This window comes from Drosophila gunungcola, assembly GCF_025200985.1.
Source record: "Drosophila gunungcola strain Sukarami chromosome 3L unlocalized genomic scaffold, Dgunungcola_SK_2 000009F, whole genome shotgun sequence".
In the NCBI taxonomy this organism is placed as follows: domain Eukaryota; kingdom Metazoa; phylum Arthropoda; class Insecta; order Diptera; family Drosophilidae; genus Drosophila; species Drosophila gunungcola.
The window spans coordinates 1,100,766-1,122,468 of record NW_026453181.1 but is presented as its reverse complement, the minus strand read 5'-3'; the positions used below and the strand labels follow the sequence as shown (position 1 = coordinate 1,122,468).

General features: G+C 37.7%; 1 protein-coding gene across 1 annotated transcript in view; it reads left to right on the top strand.

Annotated features, from left to right (window-relative positions):
- The first annotated feature begins 1,046 nt into the window (after positions 1-1,046).
- The window catches only part of LOC128259861 (protein embryonic gonad), a 32,503-nt gene continuing 11,846 nt past the window's right edge, over positions 1,047-21,703 (top strand). Inside the window, exon 1 of the mRNA XM_052992469.1 lies at positions 1,047-1,377. Within this exon, the coding sequence (XP_052848429.1) occupies positions 1,300-1,377 (78 nt within the window). The 5' untranslated portion in view covers positions 1,047-1,299. The remainder of the gene's footprint in view (positions 1,378-21,703) is intronic.

The following is a 21,703-nucleotide window of genomic DNA, read 5'->3' as shown; positions in this document are numbered from 1 at the left end:
GCAGACTGCGAGTGTGCATCTGTGTGCTGGTGAGGTGTGAAAGGTGTTTAGTTGTTGACTAATTGTTGACTTTAAGTTGGGCATACCAAATCGAACGGCAGCGATCGGCAGCAAATCAAATTGTTACTGAAAGCTTAGGCAACAACACGGTTGTTAGATTTTAGCAAATTAAGTTTTATGTTTTTTAGCCTGTTCTGGAAGTAGCCATAAATTGATTTTTTTTTCCATTTACATAGCTCGATAACGTTAGAGGAACTTATTGCTGGACATAACTACGTTTGTGTTTTTGTTTTATTTAAAAAAATTGGAATTCTTGTACCCTGCTCTACACTATTTATCCAGCTTATACTTATCAAAAATATCCCAATATAAACAAGAATAATCTTTGAATCAAAACATTTTTTTTTTTACTTTTTTGGAAATACGTAAAGTATACAGCATTCATAAAAAATTAAATATTACAAAATAAATTTTGCAAATGAGGCGGGCTTTTAAATGTAGATATTGCTAAATTTTATTTTCAATATATTTAAAGCTTAATTTAATGGTACGCGCTTGAACAGTACCATTTATTAATAATAAAAGTCTTTATGAAAGACTCTCATTAAGGTAATTCATTGGTAATGGATTATTAATGACAATAAAATACATGTTTTTAATTTGCAACTTCTGCATTACATTTGCAAATGTTTGTTGAATTTTATGAAGGTTATCAGAGTTTTTTATTTAATAGGCCAGCCTAAGCTTTGGATTATTACCCTAGCAAGTTCTAGCGCCACAAGTTAAAAGTATTTGGTGCACGAAAATGCTTTGCCATAAGCGTCAAAGAAACGTAAATTTATCTTTCAATAATTCAACAGACTGTGACGAATACCAATTATCAAAATCTTGTGAATAAAGACTTGTTTTGATCAATACAGTATTTTATGCTTCGCTGTGAATAAACTACAAACTGTTTACAACTTCTACCAAGTTTTATAGTTATATAAATAATTGTAGCAGAAAATGTTATTAAAAAAGGACAAGAGTAGGATAAAGTATAAAAATTGAGTATTCACAACAAAATTTCAAAATCTCATTCGGATTGCACTTTTACCCATACTTTTGTTCGTATTCAGTTCTTACATCTTTGAACGAAATCTTCCTTATTTTGTTTTGGCATGCACAGCTGATGATCGGCCAGAAAATGTGACCAGAAAATCTTGGATGAAGAAAAATGCCCAAGAGTGTTTAGCCTGGGACAGAGTCTGGGCATGAAACCGAGTCTGCTGAGCGTGCTGCCCCCGTGACACATTGCACATGCTGGGAGCGAGGCACCAGCTCCACCGGCTCCACCAATTCCACCGGCAACCCCCTCCAGAGCCGCCTCGTTGTCAGGTGAGTGAGAATTGTGTCACATAGTCAGGCGCTGACACTCTGCGACTCCAGTCGAGTAGGAGCTGTAGTGCGACTAGCGGTATATTTGCCTGTGCCAAAAGTTTTTCCTGGAAACAATCGCCGGGCAGCAGCATTTCCCTCTGCCGCTGCTACTACTGCGGCCGAGCCGCTGCCTCCGACTCCATTCCACTCCATAAATCTCGCCACACAATGACAAAATATTTGCAAATCGCAAGGCGCGCTTCAGAGGAGCCGCCACTCGATACAAATCTATTTTCGTTCCCCGACTCTGTTCAGTTTCGGTCGGCATTATTATATTGTTTACCTGGGACAGTGGTACCCAGATTGGCAATAGCCCGGTCCTTTTTGGAGGAAATATAGTGATAAATAACTGGAATATAGACTTGGAAAAGGAACTTAACCACGTATTATATGTACTTATCATATAGCCACTGTTTCTCACAAATTTTATTTGCTGATTAGTTACGACTCTTAACTAGACAATACGAAATAGAAAATCTTTTTATATCTTCAGCGTTTATTTTGTATTGATTACTAATAAATTGCTAATGAACCATTGAAAAACTTTCCATTTCTTACAACATTGTTGTTTGCATTAAAAAAACTAATAATGTTGTAACCAAAAAAAAAAACAGCGAAATTACTTAAGATAATGAAGCCTTACAAACTACTATACTTTCATGGCATAACAACTTTAAATATATTAAACATAAAAAGGGATAATTTAACCACTGTCCTAGGTGTCCCCATCTCAGCCCAGTTTGGGAGCCTGGCCAGCATGCGAGAGCGTCTTCTGCTTTATCTTCTCCGGGCTGTTTGCCTTCGCCTTCAACTTGTTATGCGGCCCAAACAATTGTCTATTCTTTTTCAAATGCAACTGCCGCCTGGTAGCAGCCACATGGCCACGAAGCCGGGGCACAGACGACGACTTCGACGACTTCGACGACGTCTCCCCTGGGGGCAGTCGAGGAGTCTCCGGCTGAGATCCGCTTTCCTGCAGCCTTGTGGGACCCCATCCGATCCTCGTCCACTCCTGGGGCTACAGCTCCATGATCTTTTGTTTTGCCTCTCGCTGGGCGCGTTTAACATACAAATTGTTACACTTACAAGGTGAAATTTATTATTGCCCGCGACGGGGCAGCTGAGCCATCTCCATGCGACTCATCTGGGGGCATTATTCACGGTGGGATAATTTGGCCCTCCTTGTTTTCTGCTAGTTTTTACTTAACTTTCAATTAATGCCTAGTCATTTATCCGCTTTGTTTAGATTTGGCCACTTTTTCCTACTTCACAGTTGAGTGGCTTCTGTTGCCGTTGACTTGTCAAGGAGCTTATGGTCCATTCCACCTACTCGGCAATAAATCATGCCTTAATTTATGTCGCCACTCAATAACGAAACCCTGACAACCGAATATGGCGGCACGGTGCCATAATTTCATAGCCAAGTTAACCGTATAAAGAAGCCACGATGAAGATCGCCGAGTGTGCAGTTCACTTCCAAAGCGAATTGCTAGGTGTTCCAGTTCCTAAAGTTCAGTTTACACGCTCAATCGCTCTTTGAATTGTTTGATAAAAACTACTTTACAGAATCATTAGATGTATTTATATTTAGCATTAACCATAAGGTGACCAGGTGATATTTTTCATAAACAAAACCTTTGATTGTTTTAATTTACAAAAGGAGTTAAGAATCTTTTTGTTTTGGTAGTATATAAGTCGGAACGAGCCGGATCGGACGACTATAGCATATAGCTCCCATAGGAACAATCGGAAAAATAAATGAAAAAAAATTATAACTTTGCTGTTTTTTAATTTTTTGTTTAGTTCTTCGACATATAGTAATGGTAAAATATTTCCGATTTACGGTTTAAATTTCATCAAAATCGGACGACTATAGCATATAGCTCCCATAGGAACAATCGGAAAAATAAATGAAAAAAAATTATAACTTTGCTGTTTTTTAATTTTTTGTTTAGTTCTTCGAGATATAGTAATGGTTTAATATTTCAGAATTACGGTTTCAATTTCATCAAAATCGGACGACTATAGCATATAGCTCCCATAGGAACAATCGGAAAAATAAATGAAAAAAATTATAACTTTTCTGTTTTTTAATTTTTTGTTTAGTTCTTCGACATATAGCAATGTTTAATTATTTCAGAATTATGGTATAAATTTTATCAAAATCGGACGTCTATAGCATATAGTTTGATTTTGTTAAGCCTTTATTAAAACAATTTTAAATTACAGATATTAATTCTTTCAGTTTACTTTCGGAACTTAGTACAAATATAAATCCTCATTCCTTCATTCCACTAATACCTACCCAAAAACCAAGTATTATTTTCAAATTGAGTCGCATAATATGTAGGGCTATAGTAGTGCACTAATAAATAAATTGTTAAATAATTTTGTTGGTGGATTTGTGAATGCGTTGGCACGTCTACAAATCTGCAACATTGCGTTTGCCGCCTGCATTTGTCACTGTCGCTGCTTTCAATGAGAAGGTCCTCCGCCCCACCTGCCCCTTGCAACATGCCCCACCTCCTCGTGCACCTCCTCCTCCTCCTGCTGCTGCTGCAAAATGTAACGAAAAAACTTTCGCCTGCAATCCGCATGGGTCCATTTCCATTGTAACTAACTCGTGGAGACGCTGCGGGCAACCCGTCATAGGTTGATACTCCGTTTCCTGCTGCCTTCAACTGCAACGCGTGACTTGGTTTTGGTGTAGCTAAAATATATGAAAACACCTATATGTAACTGCAAATTTGCAGCGTTTTTGTGGTTCAGTTCGCACGTTCAGGGCAGCCAACAATAAATGCCTTTTTAGGCAGCCGTTTAAAGCCAAATGAGTTATGACTGTTGGCACTTTGGCTCGACACATTAGCACCACAAATACGAACGAGAAAACTTTGACGAATGACGGGCAACCTCGTGGAAAACAAGACCCTTTTTAGGCGATCACGATGGGAAAGAAATGTGCTCAGGAAAGGTCAAAGGGAGATGATTGAGTTTATGTTATACATATGTCATTAGTTAATATACTATAAAAAATAATACAAAATAGAATAGATTGTGAGCTCCTTATTTAGAATAAATGTTAGGTATATGATATGATATGAAGAAATGAAGTATTTGGAAAAGATTTACAATTTTGATGGACATGTGCATTCTTCTCACCAGCCAGTTGATCGCCCAACACTCTCTTCATCTACACCAATTTGGGTTGACAAGTTGAGCTCACTGCTCCAGACCTCTGGAGATCCACAGCAATTACTCAGGTGTGCCTGGACACATGTTAGAAGAGCGTCTCAGGCTGGGTATTTGTAATTGCATGTGCATTACGCACTTGTCGCTCTAAGCTGATCCAGCTCTGCCAGGCCTGATTGCCATCACTCCGGGAAAGGAGTCGGCAGGGAGCCGAAGGAGATGCTCCGTAATTAAAATGAAATCAGCATACGGCTTAATTTCGGACTCGGATTTGGATTTGGTTCGGAGTGACTAGCTGCAGACTTGCCCGACTGCTTGTTGTTTGTCTAATGCGTAACATCGTTTGGATTCCCCACCTCACTGCTCCAAATCTGTCCGTTCTCATAAATCCGTCTGGCATTTTGCATGCCACTCATCATCTGCTAACTTGGTAAAGATTAATTTCATTTTTTTCTCTCTCTTATTTCGATTCGTATTTTTAGCGAAGTTGGCATTCAGCTTTGGAGTGAGCTTATCCTCTGGCAGACCGTTAGCCCTGGCTACTCAGCGGATTGTTAAATTTCCCAAAATCTTAATTTAGCTTAATTTATAGCTAATTTTTGCATTTCATTTTGTTTGGAAGAACTCGGACGTATTCGCCTGAATAAACAACATGGCGGATGAGTAATACTTTTTAATATATTTATGTACGTACTTACGTACTGAAATAGTCCAACAATATCTCAATTTAGTTTAAAATACATCAAGATAACGCCAATTAAGGATATCCCAAAACTGTTTAAGTCGAAGACACAGCCTTACAAATTTTACCAACGTCAAAAATACCCACTTTAACTTTCTTTCTTATTTAATTATGTTTAAATAGCCTACTTAAATCATTGAATTGTCCAATACCGACAATTATTTTCTCTTTTTAAACTTCAAAGCTAAAATGTCTCATTGCCTTCAGCTATAACCATCTATTTTGGATCACATCGCGATTAATTATAATCCCTAATGTACGTGCCCTCGCTGGCCAACAATATCGTTATACTCATGTTTGGCCAACAAATTCCTTTTCCAGCTGACAGTTCTTGTAATTGATAACACTAACGGGGGCCTAAACGTGTCATAAAACTGTCGTAAACTGTTGTGCTGATCTAGATTGTCGAATACAGACATCACCTTGAGACGCTAGAGCCAGAGTAATTTACCAAAAACGAAATGAACTTGTTGCCTCTCTGTTCGACGCGATATCTTCCCAGATCCCAGATACGAGCTGGTGGCTGCTCCTGGCTGATCTGCTGGCCACAGCTACTGGGGCTCTGTGGCTCTGTGGCTACTGCTACTGGTAAGGCGATAACCAAAACTAAAAACGATGCCCCAAGGCGCTGGCGGGTCGGGCTGAATCCATTTCAAAAGGCAGGCCGCTCTTGGCCAAGCGGAGGCGACCTGGGTATCATCGATCATCGATCATCTGGCGGGCTCTCGCTAAAAATGGCTTCCAGCTGCGTAGGAAAACACCATCGCATGACCAAATCGCACTGGCGAACTCCTACTTTCTTCTGCACTCTGCTCGAGTTGTGATTGCGGGAATTGCTTCTTTTCAGGCACCAGGCACCAGGCACCAAGCACCAGGCATCTGCTTCTGCTTCTGCTCCTCGAACGAGGATAGTGGCCGATGGCCACTTTTTCTAGCCTCCTCCAGCGGCAGCTGCCTGTCTTGTTTTGGCACATTTATTATTATTATTATTAAATATCAGCGTTGTTTGTCGTTAGCAATTTTTGTTATTTATGAGCTCAAGTTATGCCTTTTGGGTGTTTCGAGAATTTGGGCATGACACACACACTTCGGAGCTGTGTTGCCCCCAAGACGATAGTAGTTAAATAGTGATTATGTCGCAGTGACAAAACCCCATTCTTACACAATTTATTTTTAATTCAGAAGCAAACAAGCATTAGACAAAATCTGGAGTTAAGCAAAAATTTATATTTAAGAACATTTTACTTAAGGGATAAATATTTAAATTAAATTTAATTTATTAGCTTTAATACTAATCTATACTTATAAAAAAGAAAGGAGGCAAACTTCGGCAAGCCGAAGTTCATATAATCATAAATAAATTATTCTTGAAAACATTAAAATTATAATTGACTTGCGTGTATGTTTATATTGAAGCTATGATGTTTTGCAGCTCAATTATTTGATAGCATATATTCGATACCATATGATATCGTTTTCCGATTTTAATAAAATTAAAAGCGTTTTCTGAACTGTCAAATTATTAATTAATCAAAAAAGAATTTAAAAAAAAATTACAAAATAAGAATTTAAAATTAAGAATTATCGCTACTATAGTGTTCATTTTTATAAACATAACTATTGTTACATTAATTATTTTTGAAAAATTTCTGAGATTATAAGATGAGTTTATATTAATAGTACGAAAGTATCAAAATGAAACGTATGCGGTTAAATTTAAGACCGTAGATTCTTAATTATTATTATTATTTTTATTATCAGTATTTATTATTATTATCATTATTTTTAAAAGTCCTGAATTAATACTTATATTTTATATTGTCTGCAATTTATTTCCAATACACAATTATTAAATATTAACTTTCAGTTTTTTGTTAGGTGTAGTCTACATTAAGGTAGCTAAAAGTAGGTATAAGTAGTTAAAGTAATGAAATATTTACAACAAATTTAAAAAAGTAAGTAAAATAGTTTTTATATAAAATGTATAGACTTAAAACACTTTCTAATAGTGAATTTACAAAAATGTAATGATTAAAAAAGTTATAATATAAATTAATATTTAAAACATTTGTATAAATGTTTTTATAAATGTTTACCAAAAGTGGTGTGTTGATAAAACTGCTTTTTAGTTAAAGTAAAATAAAATATTTATTGTTTTCCAACAGTGACTGCCAAATAATTTTGATCATCACTGGCGCCCCAGTACTGAAATATACATACGTATCTACGCATTTGTGTGTCTGAATGTGGAGCCCATCCATACAGCCAATGCCAATTAATGACCAAATTAGTGAGGCACTCATAGACAAACACTTTGCCTATTATGGCACGGGATTTTCTACTGATTTGGTTCGAATTGTGATTTATTTCTGCAGACTGTCTTTGATTTCTTTGTTAGTCCCCGTCGAAACTGGACTCGAACTGAACTCGTCGTCGCCGCTGCGATGCGATGCGATGCACTGCGCTGCACTGCACTGGGGAAAGTCGGTGGGAGAACAAAGTGAAATGCATACTCCGCATATAAGTAGGCAATCAAATCATCGCTGAAACATCAAAGTGCCAAGGCCTTTCATTTCGATTCCAACCGAGCCGAAGGACGCCAAATCGAGCTATCAACCTCGAAGCGCATCTGTGGCACGTAGTAAAAGCCAACTGGCCATAAAAAGGTTCCAGCTATTGCTGTGAAATACGATGCGCAGTCCTCAAATACTAATTAGCTCTGGCACTGGCACTGGTATTGGTATTGTCCCCCCTCTCCAAATCAAACCTGATGTGGTGGCGATGGCTTCTCCACCTGTCCCATAGATACAAAAATATCTGTACCATCCTATGTATATCCGCGTGCACACTGGAGTGGCTTACAAATTGTGGAAACAAATTACTGTCATAAATGTCAGCATTACAAACTGACAACAATCAATACATCAATCTCTGCCCCATGTCAGCTCAAACAAAACACGGGAACAACCACAACAACAATAAATTATGACAGTTTTCAGTGCTGTAAAAAGTGGAATAATATAGAAAAAGTGTCGCTCCTGGACATCCCCATCGTTGCAATTATCAGATAGTCTGTATGTCTTGTTCGATCCTCGACCAACTCAACATCTAACAGCAATGCGAAAATGACAAAAACTCATGCATTTAATGATATCAAAGCCCAGGGAGCCATTCCTCTGAGTCCTCTACAATGAAATCCAAACAAAAAACCGTACAACTAAATGATTGCAAAAATCTAAATTGAATTTCGCCATAAATCGAATCTCTGGCCAACTCTCCGGACTCGCCGACTGCTGCTAATCCAAACATGAAATATGCCGGAATAGTCCAGTCCCGACGCGCGGCAGCTCAACTGTATAAATTCTATGGTAAACGCATAATCTATAAAATGAAAGCAAGAAATGCGAGTTAACTGGGTTTGTTATAAGCGACTGGCGTGATGATCTGCAATATTTTTAAACACAACATTGTTTATGTTAAAGAGGGCTGTAGTATAGGTTATCCCCACATGTTCGTTATTAGGAAACCAATAAGTTTTCATATTTTAATATATATTAGCCATAAAAATATATTTCCAGATGCTGTATTAACATTTATCAAATACATTTATACATATAGATATGATTTACAATATTTAGAAAAATAACTGTTAAAAATAATTAAATCCTTTATAAAAAAGCAAAAATGATATTTATACAGATAACATTTTTTTGTTTGATAAAAATAAACAAATAGATATTGTTAAATTATGTTTTTTAGGCCAATAAAAAAAATCAATTTAAGACACAATTTACATTGAAAATGTCATCTAAAATGATATTATCTAAACACAAACTCGCTTCTTATAAAGCTAATCTGCTATTTATAAGGAATAATATGTCGTCGATAACCTTCACCACCTACCTAACATGCCCTTTCGACACATTTACTTAGAATAGGGCAGAAAAACAAAGTAACATTGGGTGCTGCCTGTAACGGTGCCGTGCCGAGATTATCTAAGAGTTCCAGGAGTCAGGGCGAGGGGACCAGGCCTACACTTGGGGGAAGGGGAGGGGAGCCAGGCAATCAATAACTTAAATTACAAAGTAATTGCACAGGCATTCACAGCACGCTGAAGCAGCTCGCTGCGCTTTCGGCCTGCCACCAACATCAGTAGCAGTTGGATCAACAAGGGGCAGGGGCAGGGGCAGGGGCAGGGGGGCAGGGGAGGGGAACAGTCATCGTCATCGTCATCAGTATCAAATTCAGCATCGGCATTGGCATCGGCATCAGACTCGGATTCAGCATCATCCGCAGCACCTGAGGTTCTCGATTCGCCGCTGGCTGTCGTCACAAATGTTACACTTGATGGTAATGATGATGGACAGATTGGTACCAAAGTCACTCAAAAAGCGTTGCCGTTGCCAGCTCCGATTCTGATACCCAGACAGCGGATAAAGCCGAGCCCCAGCCTCAGGCTCTGGAGCTGAAGCTGCAGTTGCATCGGAGGCTCTTCTGGCTGAGTTTGAGTCTGAATCTGAGACTGAAACTAAGACTGAGACTGGGGCCAGGCCAATCCGGTAGCCGGTCTGTCAGTAAGTTGAAAATTGTTTTAAAATTGCTGTTACATGTCTGAATGCAAGCAGATTGAATTACAAGCTGGCCGAGCAAATGCTTTCTGATCAACATCACAGTCACTGACTGTGGATAGCGACTGCTACCGACTACCGACTACCGACTTGGGAGTGCAGACTGCGGACGGCGGACTGACGACTGCCGACTGCGACCCAGTCGCTGCTGGAGTCTAAAATTAAATATTGCAGCACCCGATGGTAAAATCAGTCAACGCATACATATATGGTATAATCTAAATTTAAGTGTTGACACATTCGACTCCTGGTTAACTCAAACCGATGTGAGAACTGTTAACAACACTTTGGATTTTGACTTTCTTCGGAAATGGAAAAGGGTTACTGGTGCAAATGTGTTTTGGGAGTTTAAAATTCAAATTTACTGCACAGAAACATTCTTAAACAAGAAGGACTATACTCACTATTAGATGCCAGTTTCTTAGTTAATTTCAAAATAAATATGTCCCCAGAAAATGGGTGGCGCCATCTACCGAAAATTTACATTTATGCTAATAACTTCTTAAATATTAGTTCGATTTGAAAGATTAAAAATAAACTTGCACTCCCAAAATATGTAGCTTTTATAGTTTCAGAGATTTTTACGTTTATATGGACAACCGACAGTCAAACAGACAAGGCTAGATCGACTAGACTATTGATCCAAACTCACATCAAATGATTTAAAGTTTTAAGATCACTGAGTAACATTTCCGGAAAAATAAGTGTTTTTTCACAAGGTCTGATGGTTTTTATGTTTTGTTTAGTTTATATCAGTATAGTATGTAATTGTATCACCTGAAATATTAAATTTCCTTGCTAGCATTGCCACATTAGCATAACTTCTTCTACCATAGAATCAACTTTTCCCTTGCCGAGGTGCAAAGATCCAAAGAAGCCGTCGCAGCATTTCCCTAATGACGGCAGTTTTAGTTTATGTGATTAGACTTGCAGAATGATGCGACACCCGGAGAAAGAGCCAAACTGCATATGGAAATTGCAGCCACCGAGGAGTCATCCCAAATGGAGGAGGGAAAATGGGTTCCAGGAGGTGGATCGGTGCAAAGGAGCGCGTGACACTCGCCGCTCGGGCCGCTTATCTTTTATTTAACATGCTCGCTCTGTATAAATATGGAGGAGCCGCAGTACGCGGCGTCCACGGGACTGGCCCACTCCGTGGAATAGCTTCATTTGCGGCATCCCGGCCGCCGCCACTCGCTGCCATTCCTGCACTTCATTAATTATGCGAACTGCTCTCGAAGCAGATCGGACCACAATTGATGGCCGTGGCATGGGAACGGGTCCGCAGAATGGGGACTGCAGCCGCAGCGTTGCAGACGTCGTTTGCGGCATGATAAAGTTGTAATTTGTTGGCAGTTAAAGGTGTTGCTTATAGTGCAACTAATCGACATCATAAACTAAACTATGCGTGGCTAAACGAGATCGGTTAATGTGTGTCCGCCAAATGATGATGACAATGTGGAATGGACGAATGCCTGCCTCCAATACGAGTTCAATTACACGATCTGGGATGGTTATGGTTGACTGGGTAATAAAATGTGGTATGGGTTTAAGTTATGTAAGGCCTAATTGAAAATTCTTAAGAGGTGATTACTTTCCAATCATTACATTTAAGGCAGTGATTTCCTTTCAATTGTTCCTTTAAATACTTGCAAAATACTTAACTAAAACTGATTTGTATAGTTTGCACATTACTGTTCTTTGAAGTAATTACTCAGGGTAAGAAATCTAACATGTTTACTCTTTGTTAAATATTAAAAGAAAACTTAACAAGCCCGACGATGGAAACAATAGGCTCGCAGAGAAGGCGGTGCCATATTAGAATAGAAATGACAACACTTGTAGGAAATTATTGTACGAAAATTTAAGTGTTAAAACCTAGAACAAACTCATATCTGCACATATTTATTTTTTCAAAATAAATTAGGCTCCCTAATGTAGACAAAAAGTTGTCAAAACGCGCAGGAGAAATAATAAATAATATGTTTTTTTATTAACAGAAAATATAAGGCCAAACTAACCCAAATAAAACACAACAATAACAACACATTGGACCAATACACAAACAACGAAAACTAAATGTGTTATACAAAGTATTTATATTTATTTTATTTTAAGGGCCAAGAGCTATTACGTAATCATAAGCAAATGGCAAAATGTGTAAATGAAGAAAGGACAAAACTATCATATATAATCTATAATAAAATATATAATATCTATAATTATGTGGAATAAAAGCGGTTTCAGTCTTTTCACTTACAACATTTTTTTTAATGTAAAACTACTTAACATTCTCTCAATGAATATTAATACTTTTTCTTAAATATTTTAATGCCCATCAAATGTGCTGGTCTTGGCTTTGAAATTCTATGTCGTATGTAACTGGTTTGTCGATGTCAAGAGAATTAAAATAAAAAAATAAAATATTTTTGTATTTCATATTCCTATGTTTTTGACTTTTATTTAAATTAAGTAACATAGTTCGTATTAAAAAAACAGTCTTAGCAAGAAAAAATAACTCTAAGACAGCCAATATTAAGCCGCTGGCTGAAAAAAAGGTATTATAGGCTTATTTTCCATCATTGTCTTTTAATTGAGTTTGAAACTTGAAAGCAATACTAACTCAAATCACAAAGAATCTCTGTGCTAACTCTAACCATTATAATTTTTCCAGTTTCCATCAATCTTGTTGGCCAGTAATTAAGCCTCTTTTCAGCAGCGACAAAAACTTTCTCTGCTGTTGCCAGGCTGAGAATTCGGCACACAAAAAACGGCAATAGTTGAGGATTCGGATTCGGATTCGCTAAGCCTAATTCTGGTTACCGTCTGGTCAAGGGGTCGGGGTCGTTGGCGTCTATATACAATATTTCTTAAATTAAATTATCAAAAAGAATTTCACTAGTTGGCATGCCGAGCCCAGGCTCCCGCTATGCCACGCCCCCCCCAGCCGCCCCTCTCCCCATATGCCTGGCGGAAAGAAAAGCCAAAACGAGCAAAAGAAATTCCGAAAATTTTCCCACACTTCTTGAAGGAGGCGCACGCACACACACACAAGGCAGCAACTGGCAAAAAGAGAGAGAGCGAGGCGCATGCGCAGCGCAGCCACTCATATTTGTTTATGGCTGTAGAAGAAGCCCGGCAGAAGAGGCAGAAGCAGAAGAAGAAGCAGAGAAGCAGGGCACTTGCCGCATGAAGCACATGTTGCATTTGCCTCCGCTGCCGTTTTGTTGTTGATGAGCTGCATTATATGGCTGGCATGCATATACGAGCCGGCAACTGGAATGGCCGGTGGAGGACCGGGGGCGCGGGGGCTGCGGAGGTGGGACCGGGGGGCAGAAGTCGGACAACGACTCACGGGAGAGATGACGACGTTGCCATCGACATGGACAGCGCCGGAGACGCGGGCACAGACAGAGACACTGGCTTAGACAGCGAGGCCGCGGCGAATGACGGCACTGGGCAAAAACTCTACCACAAGGATCCGCACCTTACTTACTAACTAATGCGAAGGTCTCATCAATTTAATTCGATAAAGTTTTCCCTAAGTGAACCAAATTTCACACAAAAATATTTAGTCAAAAAAAAAAATGAGAAGAAAATAACTCTTAGTTTTCAGATAAATCCAATTAACTCGCTAGACTCCGCCACCAAAACAAATTGTGAAAGCGATAAAATTTCTATTAATAAAATAATAAAAATCTTTATCAGAAGAGTGGATCAATTTACATGTTTAAATCCAATGCATTTAAATAAAATTAGATAAATAATAGTAATATTTTTTATGTTATTAATTATACAAGTTTTAAAATAAAAAAATGAAACTTTATAAAAAAAAACGCAAAAATATAGGTTAAGGCTAGGAAAAAATTAGATCTAAATTTAATGCTATTTCTCGAAATAAAAACTTTTTACACAGCTTTGCTTGTAAAAATATTCGCTAGTAATTTTTTCAGGGCTTCAGACGAACTTATGGTATAAATATGGATTAAAAGAGCTATTTAAATTATAAAAATGTTATATGATATGAATATGTTATGAATGGTATATGTTATAAATGTTATGAATTTCATTCAGAAGTTTGCAACGTAATTAGGGGGACATATTTGACCCCTATAAAGTAAATGTATTCTTGATCAGCATCACTAGGAGAGTAGATCTAGCCATGTTCGTCTGTCCGTCCGTTAAACTAGTCTCTGAGTTTAAGGCTTTGCCAAAAGTTGTCTTTCTGTCGTAGGTAGTATATAGGTCGGAACAAGACGGATCGGACGCATACAGCACATAGCTCTTATAGGAACAATCGGAAAAACAAATTTAAAATATTATAACCTTGCTGTTTTTTCATTATTATTTCTTTTGTTCTTTGAGATTTAGTATTAGTTTAACATTTCAGAACTATGATTTAAATTTCATTAAAATCGGACGACTATAGCATACAGCTATGTGATTGCATGTGAACAATCGGAGTATTACAAAAAATAAATGAACAAAAAAAAATTAATTCTCTATTTTTTAATTTTTTGAGTCAAATTAAAGGTTTAAAATTTCAGAATAATTGAGCTAAAAATCGTAATAGCTTTAATGTTTTTAAACAAACACGCTTGCATATATGTAAATTAAAATTTATATGTTTAAAGAATATTTAATTTTGGCAATAGCTGCAACGGTATATAAACATCGCTTGCCGAAAGTTTGCTTCCTTTCTTAGTTTTTTTTTTTAATTTTAATTTTTGGTGGCATACTTTTTTCGAGTGTAGAGGCTGTTTAGACCGGGGCCAACTGAGCAGTGCATGGGGCATCGGGCATCGGACATGGGCATCGGGTATCCACTTGTTGCCTGGTTGCCGCTATTTACCTTTTGGTTCTGCTTGTTGTCTTTTGTCTCGTCGGGTTTTCACTTTAGCGGTTCTTCCTTGGCTTTTCCTCTCATATTTGAGTTGCTATTTTATCTTTGCGCATTGACACCAAATTCTATTTTGCACGTGAACGCCCTTAGCTTTTGGTAGTATTTTTTCTGTAGTTGGTTGTCGAGCAGGAAAAACTCATGGGAATGGGAATGACTGAGCAATGTGAATGTAGTATGTAGGTTATATAGGAATGTAGTAGTCATTTTTAACTACCAAGATTTATAAAAAAAATATAAGAAGAAGTAAGAAACTTAATATCCACAATAATGAAAAAAATCGGTGACATCGTGAACAGACCAACAGAACATGGGCTTAGCGTACACCACATCGATCCCTGTTGAACTTTTCTCTCACCTTTCTCGATAGATCAAACGGGATGAAAGTTGGTCGGGCGGAAAAGTGATGGTTTATCCGAAGAAAGTCACTAATTCTATCGATCAGCTCCGATTATCGCCGCGCCATATTTGGCCGACGAAATCCTATGGCGATGGATGTTTGCGTGACGGGAATACGATATTGCGAAATGGCTCGAAACTGTTTAACTCTTGCTTTCTATACCATTCCTCGGGAGCCCCCTTAACCCCCAATAACCCATCCATCTGGCGACAAACAGCTGCCCCAATGTTGTTGTTGGCTTTTGGTTTACCGCACGACAAATTGCTTTGCTTTTGGCATCTCTAAAGCAGCCCCAGCCTCAGGATACGCCATATATGGCCAGAAGCCGTAGACACTTTGCGTGGCCGTGTATTGGTGCATGTCTGCACTAAACAAATTGTTAAATTTATTACCTCTCGTAAAGAATGGTCCCAGTTACAGTCAGAGAAGCAGAGCAGCAGACCAACAAAGCAGCAAGCAATTCTGCCGTAATGCACTCAACTTGCGAGTTGCTGGAGTGCTGGGAAACCCAACTCAACACCCATTTACCAATTACTACTTACCATTTAACATATACCATCGGCAACCAAATGGAAAGCTCTGACGGCAGCCCTCTGACCAACTTTAAACCCACCAACCTGGCCATATTCGCCTTGATCTGGCTATGACAGCCTTGGCATTTCGGCATTTAATTAATTAGCGAACGTGAACTACCCAAGTTAGAAATGATCGGCCTCTCATTGGCGCCGTTGTCAATCACTCAATCAATCGATCAATCAGCGCAAATCAGCGGCATTCCTGCGACTTGCTTTCGTAGCATGCGGAGTGAAAAATTACTCCAAGATGGAAAAACACAAAGAGGGGAAAAGCGTTTCGAATATGCAGGATAGAATGCCTAATGACCGTAATATGGTACTGCTTTTCCTATTGGAAACTAAGTTAAACATTCAGGATATAAATACTGGAAAGTAGGTATCAAAACCTTTTAAGAAGTTTATCGGCAAACACATATTTCAATTTCATTTATTAATATACTAACGCTACAAGTACAGACCTATTTTAATTGCGTTAGTCACAATGGGTTTTAAACAAGTTTAAAATGATAATTTGAGGGAATAACTAAATATTAACAAATATAAGAAATATAGAAAAATATAAAAAATTATAGTTTTAATAAGAGTCTACAATTCTACAAAGTTTGACAAGAAATTTACTTTGATTTAAGTTGCAACAATCCTTAGGCTCGCAGAAATTCTTTTACTCTAGAAATTAACCGGGGCGTGCTTTTATCTTATACTCAGAAATCCGAACGTCCGCAACGAAGAACAAAGGAATATCTAGCTCGATAGCTTACATTCAAATTTACTCTAAAAGTAATGAAAATAATTAAATATAAAAAACAAATTAAGTAAGCTTGAGCTCTCGGCTCCCAATTCGGAAATCCTCTAAAGAACCAAAATCCTATTCTCCTTGGGGTACCACAAATTGTCATTCCGCTAAAATCATAAACAAAGTAAGCCATAAAAAGCATATTCCCCCTTACTTTACCGCCCACAAATAGAAACATTTATGTCCCTGTGGAAATGACAGAAAGCCCCCTCCGCAGATAGCCGAAGAAAATGTAACAAATTTCGCTGTGCTCCTCATAAAATTCCATTTTATCCAGATCTCGGAGGCACAAACAATTGCCGAGGATCGAGCGGCTAGAGGGATCCCAAGCAAATTAGGAGGCTAATGAAGAATTTACATTGTTTGCCAAAACGAATTATTATTAAGCATGCGCAGGCCAGAGGTTTGGGATTGGGATTGGGATTGGGATGTGGATGTGGATCTCTGCGGTCAACGAGCGGCAGCGACCAATTATATCGCCGAGCTTTGATCTTGCGACTGGTTCTAGGAGCGATCCGTGGGCTCTAGCCTCTAGCCTTCGTGGCCCAGACTATTAAGCATACCGAAAGAAAGTTGGAAAATGTGAAGCAATTGTTTCTGGCATTTCGGTTGCACTTTGTTCTCGAGCCGACAAATCTACACACACCGACACCAAAAAGGGGAGAGGCCGCGTCCTCGGCCTCTAATTCCCACCGCGAACTGTCGTGGCAAGTTCACCGAATATTTGGATGGTCGCGAAGATTACGCATTGCGAATAAATCAAATGAAGCGTGTGCTATGCCCAAAGGAAAGTTCCCCCAATTTCAGACGCATTCAATTAATGTCAGTCGTAAAACGTGCAGAAAGAGGCAAACCGAAAAGAAAACCAAGTCAAGTCAACACCCAAAAGATTTATAGGGCAAACAGTTTTTTTTTTGTTTCGCCTCTCGCAGAATGCTCCGAAATCCATTTAAGTGTGGCTCGCTGGGGCCAAGCCCCGAATCTCGTCGTTCCACATGTGTGGAGAGGTGTCTGGGCCCCAGTTGGACCCTGCACCCAGATCCAGGCCTTAACTTTAAGCACTGAGGCCCCGAAAACGCTCCAATTTGTCACTTTAGCTTAGGCCTGAGCGGGCGAGATGCAAAAGCCTGGGCGATACCCTTCCAAAAGGGTTAATATCCAACTAGTAAATAACAAGAATCTAAAAATATTTAGACTTTAAAACAAAGTAGGGATCAATTAAAATATTATAATTGTTGTACAATTTTTTCTTCAGATTGAAATCAAAAATTGTCTATAAACGGAACGAATTTGGAAAACAATATTATTATTTTTAATTTTAGATTGTTTCAACTAACAATAGTTTTAAAAACTTCTCCCGTTGAATTGACCTTCCTTGTTATCTTTAAGTGAGCTTTTAATAGCAATTCTTGCTATCTTGGATATATTTTAAGACGATAGTAAAGCTGTTCTTAAGTGAAACTTATAAGTAAATAATTTAAACAAACCTTCGTCATTTTTTTAAAATTTGTCATAACGTTTAATATAATACTTTATAATTTTTTGCATACAATATGTAGAAAGTAGATGTAGAGTATCTAACAGGCGTTTAGGTCGGAATGTCGCCTTGTTAGCCGGAAAGATGAACGAAAGAGGGCCAGGCAGATCGCCCAATTGTTATTAGTATCTTTTTGAGCCAAGCCGCCGACTCGGGCGAAAACTGAAGCACGCGCTCTTAACAAATTAGGCTGCGAATTTATGCGAGTCGCTGCGAAAAGGGAAATGTGCGCCCGATGACATCACAGGCCAAAAATGTGGCCCAAAAGGCGCGGCTCCAAATGGAGTGCAAAGCAGATGAGCGATGGAATGCAGCCGGCAGATGGATGAAAGAAAATCTAGATCGAAATCCGCATCGCAGCGACACACACTTGGGAGCCTTTCGTTTGGACATGCCTTCATCAGCGAACCGGTGGCCAAAAAAAGGATGTTAAGTGTATCCGTATCCCATGACAGGACGCAAACTAGTTCCCGCTTGAGCAGAACAAATTACTTGAGAGATCTGCACCGGGAGTTATGCAAATTCATCGCCGTGTGATTTATGCGACCCGGGAATGTCTTGGGAGACGAGGCCTGGCCCTGCATAAAGTGAAGCAAATGAAATTAGCGTCCGGCTATTGTCCTTAGCGATTCCGACTCCTTCTTCCCGCGCGTCGACACCTTTATGAAGTGTCAAAGTCAAGAGCCAGGAGCGAGTTCATTAATTTGACATGATCCGTGATCCTGAAACGCTCAAGAGCTAAATTCATACGGGACAGGGACACTCACTCCGATCCGAATTCGCATTCAATGCTCAGTGTTTATACACATAATTGTTGCATAATAAACTCATTAATCAACGCTGCTTGGCTGCTTCTCTGTGGCAGATGAAACAGTCCTGTTTTGCAGGGGATGCTAATGCGTCTGACATTGCTAATGGTTCAAGATGATGTTTTGATGCATTCCGTGTTACTCTGAACCCTAAGAACTAGTTTAAAAATCAAAGCATCTGCCTTCATTTCATAGCCCTTTGAAGTGCTTTAAATATGGAAGGTATTTAAATTTCTGAACTTGAGTGAAAAGAAAAAAAAATTAATCGGATATGGGTAAGTTCTTTAATTTATTACGATGATTTATTGAGTTGTTTAATCGGATATGGATTTGTTCTTAATTCTTATGTTTTTTTGGTACACATCAGTCTTAGAAAGAAAACATAAAAAAATCTTTTTAATGATTTCAAATCTTATCTTACTTCATAATTTATAAGATGGTTTAAAAGATTTCATTATGTTTAATATTACCGATTTTTATTAGTAATAAATATTTTCCCAGATCATTACTTTTAAATCTAGTACGTAGTAAGTCCAAATATTTTATACTCAAATTAAATATTCTTCGCTTTAAATTAGAAAATATTAAAAGGTTTCATAATTTTGCATTTGACTTTTTTCGGAATTCATTTAAATATCTGAAAAATTTATTCACCATTAAAACCATATTTAAAGTAAAGCAAATGAATTTAAATCAAATATGAACTATTTTTTTGAATATAATGTTTGTACATTAATTTAAATATTTAAAGACTAAATCATGTAATTTTAAATACAACATTTTGAATTCAATAGTAATTATTTTTAATATGCATACATATATAAATAAATAAATTCTTAAGCTTCAGTCTTTTCGTTCTATTTATACTTTTAAAATCAAAATTATTATTTATAGAAAAGACAAAAATTGTCTATTAAAACAGTAATATGCAAACTTTTACCAATTTTTGGTAATAACATTTATAAAAACATATAGATCTTCTTTATTGCCTTATATCGGCAATAACATTGACAGCGACTTTGGGGTCGGGTAGGAAGAAGAAGAAGAGGAATGACTGCAAGTTACAGCTACAACAACAGACAGTGGCAAAAATATGTCCATGTTCCGTATTCCTCACTCCCTCCCTCTTTCTCCCTCGCCGATCGCCTGTCCAGCAGCTATCTCTATCTGACTTCATGCAATGCAATTCTAAAAACTGAATTATTCATGGCGATTGTACGACAATCAATTGAAATTGAAATAAAATGCTGCCTGCCAGTTGTTGCTGATGTTGTTGTTGCTATTGCCAATGTTGTTGCGTCTACGCGCGTTGTTGCTGGAGAGTTTGCTACCGCCTTTGACATGTGCGCAGATCGATTTTGTAGATTTTGTTGGCTCTGTTTGGCCTGCGTTTGCTCAATTGAAATTGTGATTTAAAGTATCTGTATCTGGATCGATTTGGCATCGATCGTATGTCGCCAAATGTCTTCAATTCTGTGGCATGACGGCTTCAAGTCTGCTGACTCGGGGAGATTTGTCGCCTATTTTGTTTGTGCCTTGCTGTGATTTCTTCGTATTTTCGTTTTTTTTTTTGGCCATGGACAATTTGTATTTGGCCATGTTAGTGCACAAAACAGACCTGTTTAAGTGTTTGGCAATCTCGGTTTGGCTTGATTGAAATTTTCTCTAAAACGTTTCGGTGCGGCATGGTAGCGAAGAGGGTGCAAGCTGTAGACTTTGATCCGTAGGATAGTCACAATGTCGCAGGATATAATTATACTCTTCCTGGTACTCTATAATTTAAGTGGCAGTAACATTGGCCTTTCCCTCAAAAGTTAAGCTGCTTTTTGCATTTTACAACATAATAATGCCCAATATTAGCTTTTAATTGCTTTAGGGAAAGTTTTAGTAGTCCTGACTGCTAATAAATTACAAATTTTTAATACAAATAAAGTTCCTTCAAATCTATTTCCAAACCCTTTAAAAGAAATAAATAAAAATCAACAAGAATTCCCCAGGAAACTATTTCTATCTAATTTCATGATTTAGAAAAAATGAGGAACCTTATAGGAAAAACTGATTAATATAAAACACTTTTTCTTAATTCATATAACGTTTCCTTAGCATCATGTTACGTTAGCTTTTAAAATATGTTTATCTTAATTAGATTAAGTAGCTTTAATAGCAATATAATAAACAAATTTATTAGGTTGATTTTGTTATAAAAAAAGTTTTCTGATTCAGTGCCTTAGTAAACTAAAAGATAAATATGGTCGTTTTATTAAATTGTGTTTTAAATTTTTTATGAAATTAAAATCATATTTTTTCTTCTACAAAAGTTCTGCCTTGCCAAAGTAAATTTTTGTTTACTTATATATTTTTAACACGTTGTTTAAGTTGTAAAAAAAACAATTTAAGTAGAAAACTTTAAATTTAGACATTTTTTTAACATTTGCAAAAGTTTTACGTCAATCTGACGGGAATTGATTTAAATATTTTCCGAATGAACAAAGAAACAACATCTTAATTGTATAGTGTTTACGAGTGATTAAATTATATATATATACAGGTTCCTTAAAAAAACAATCTTTTTACTTTTAAATAAGATTAAGTTCCTTGCTCTCTACAACACTTCAAGTGGCCACAATTTGAGGCAGATTGCGCTCTAATAAATATGAGCAGCCATCAAAGCTAATGCCCCAACTCATCACCGGGAGATGAGCACGCGAACA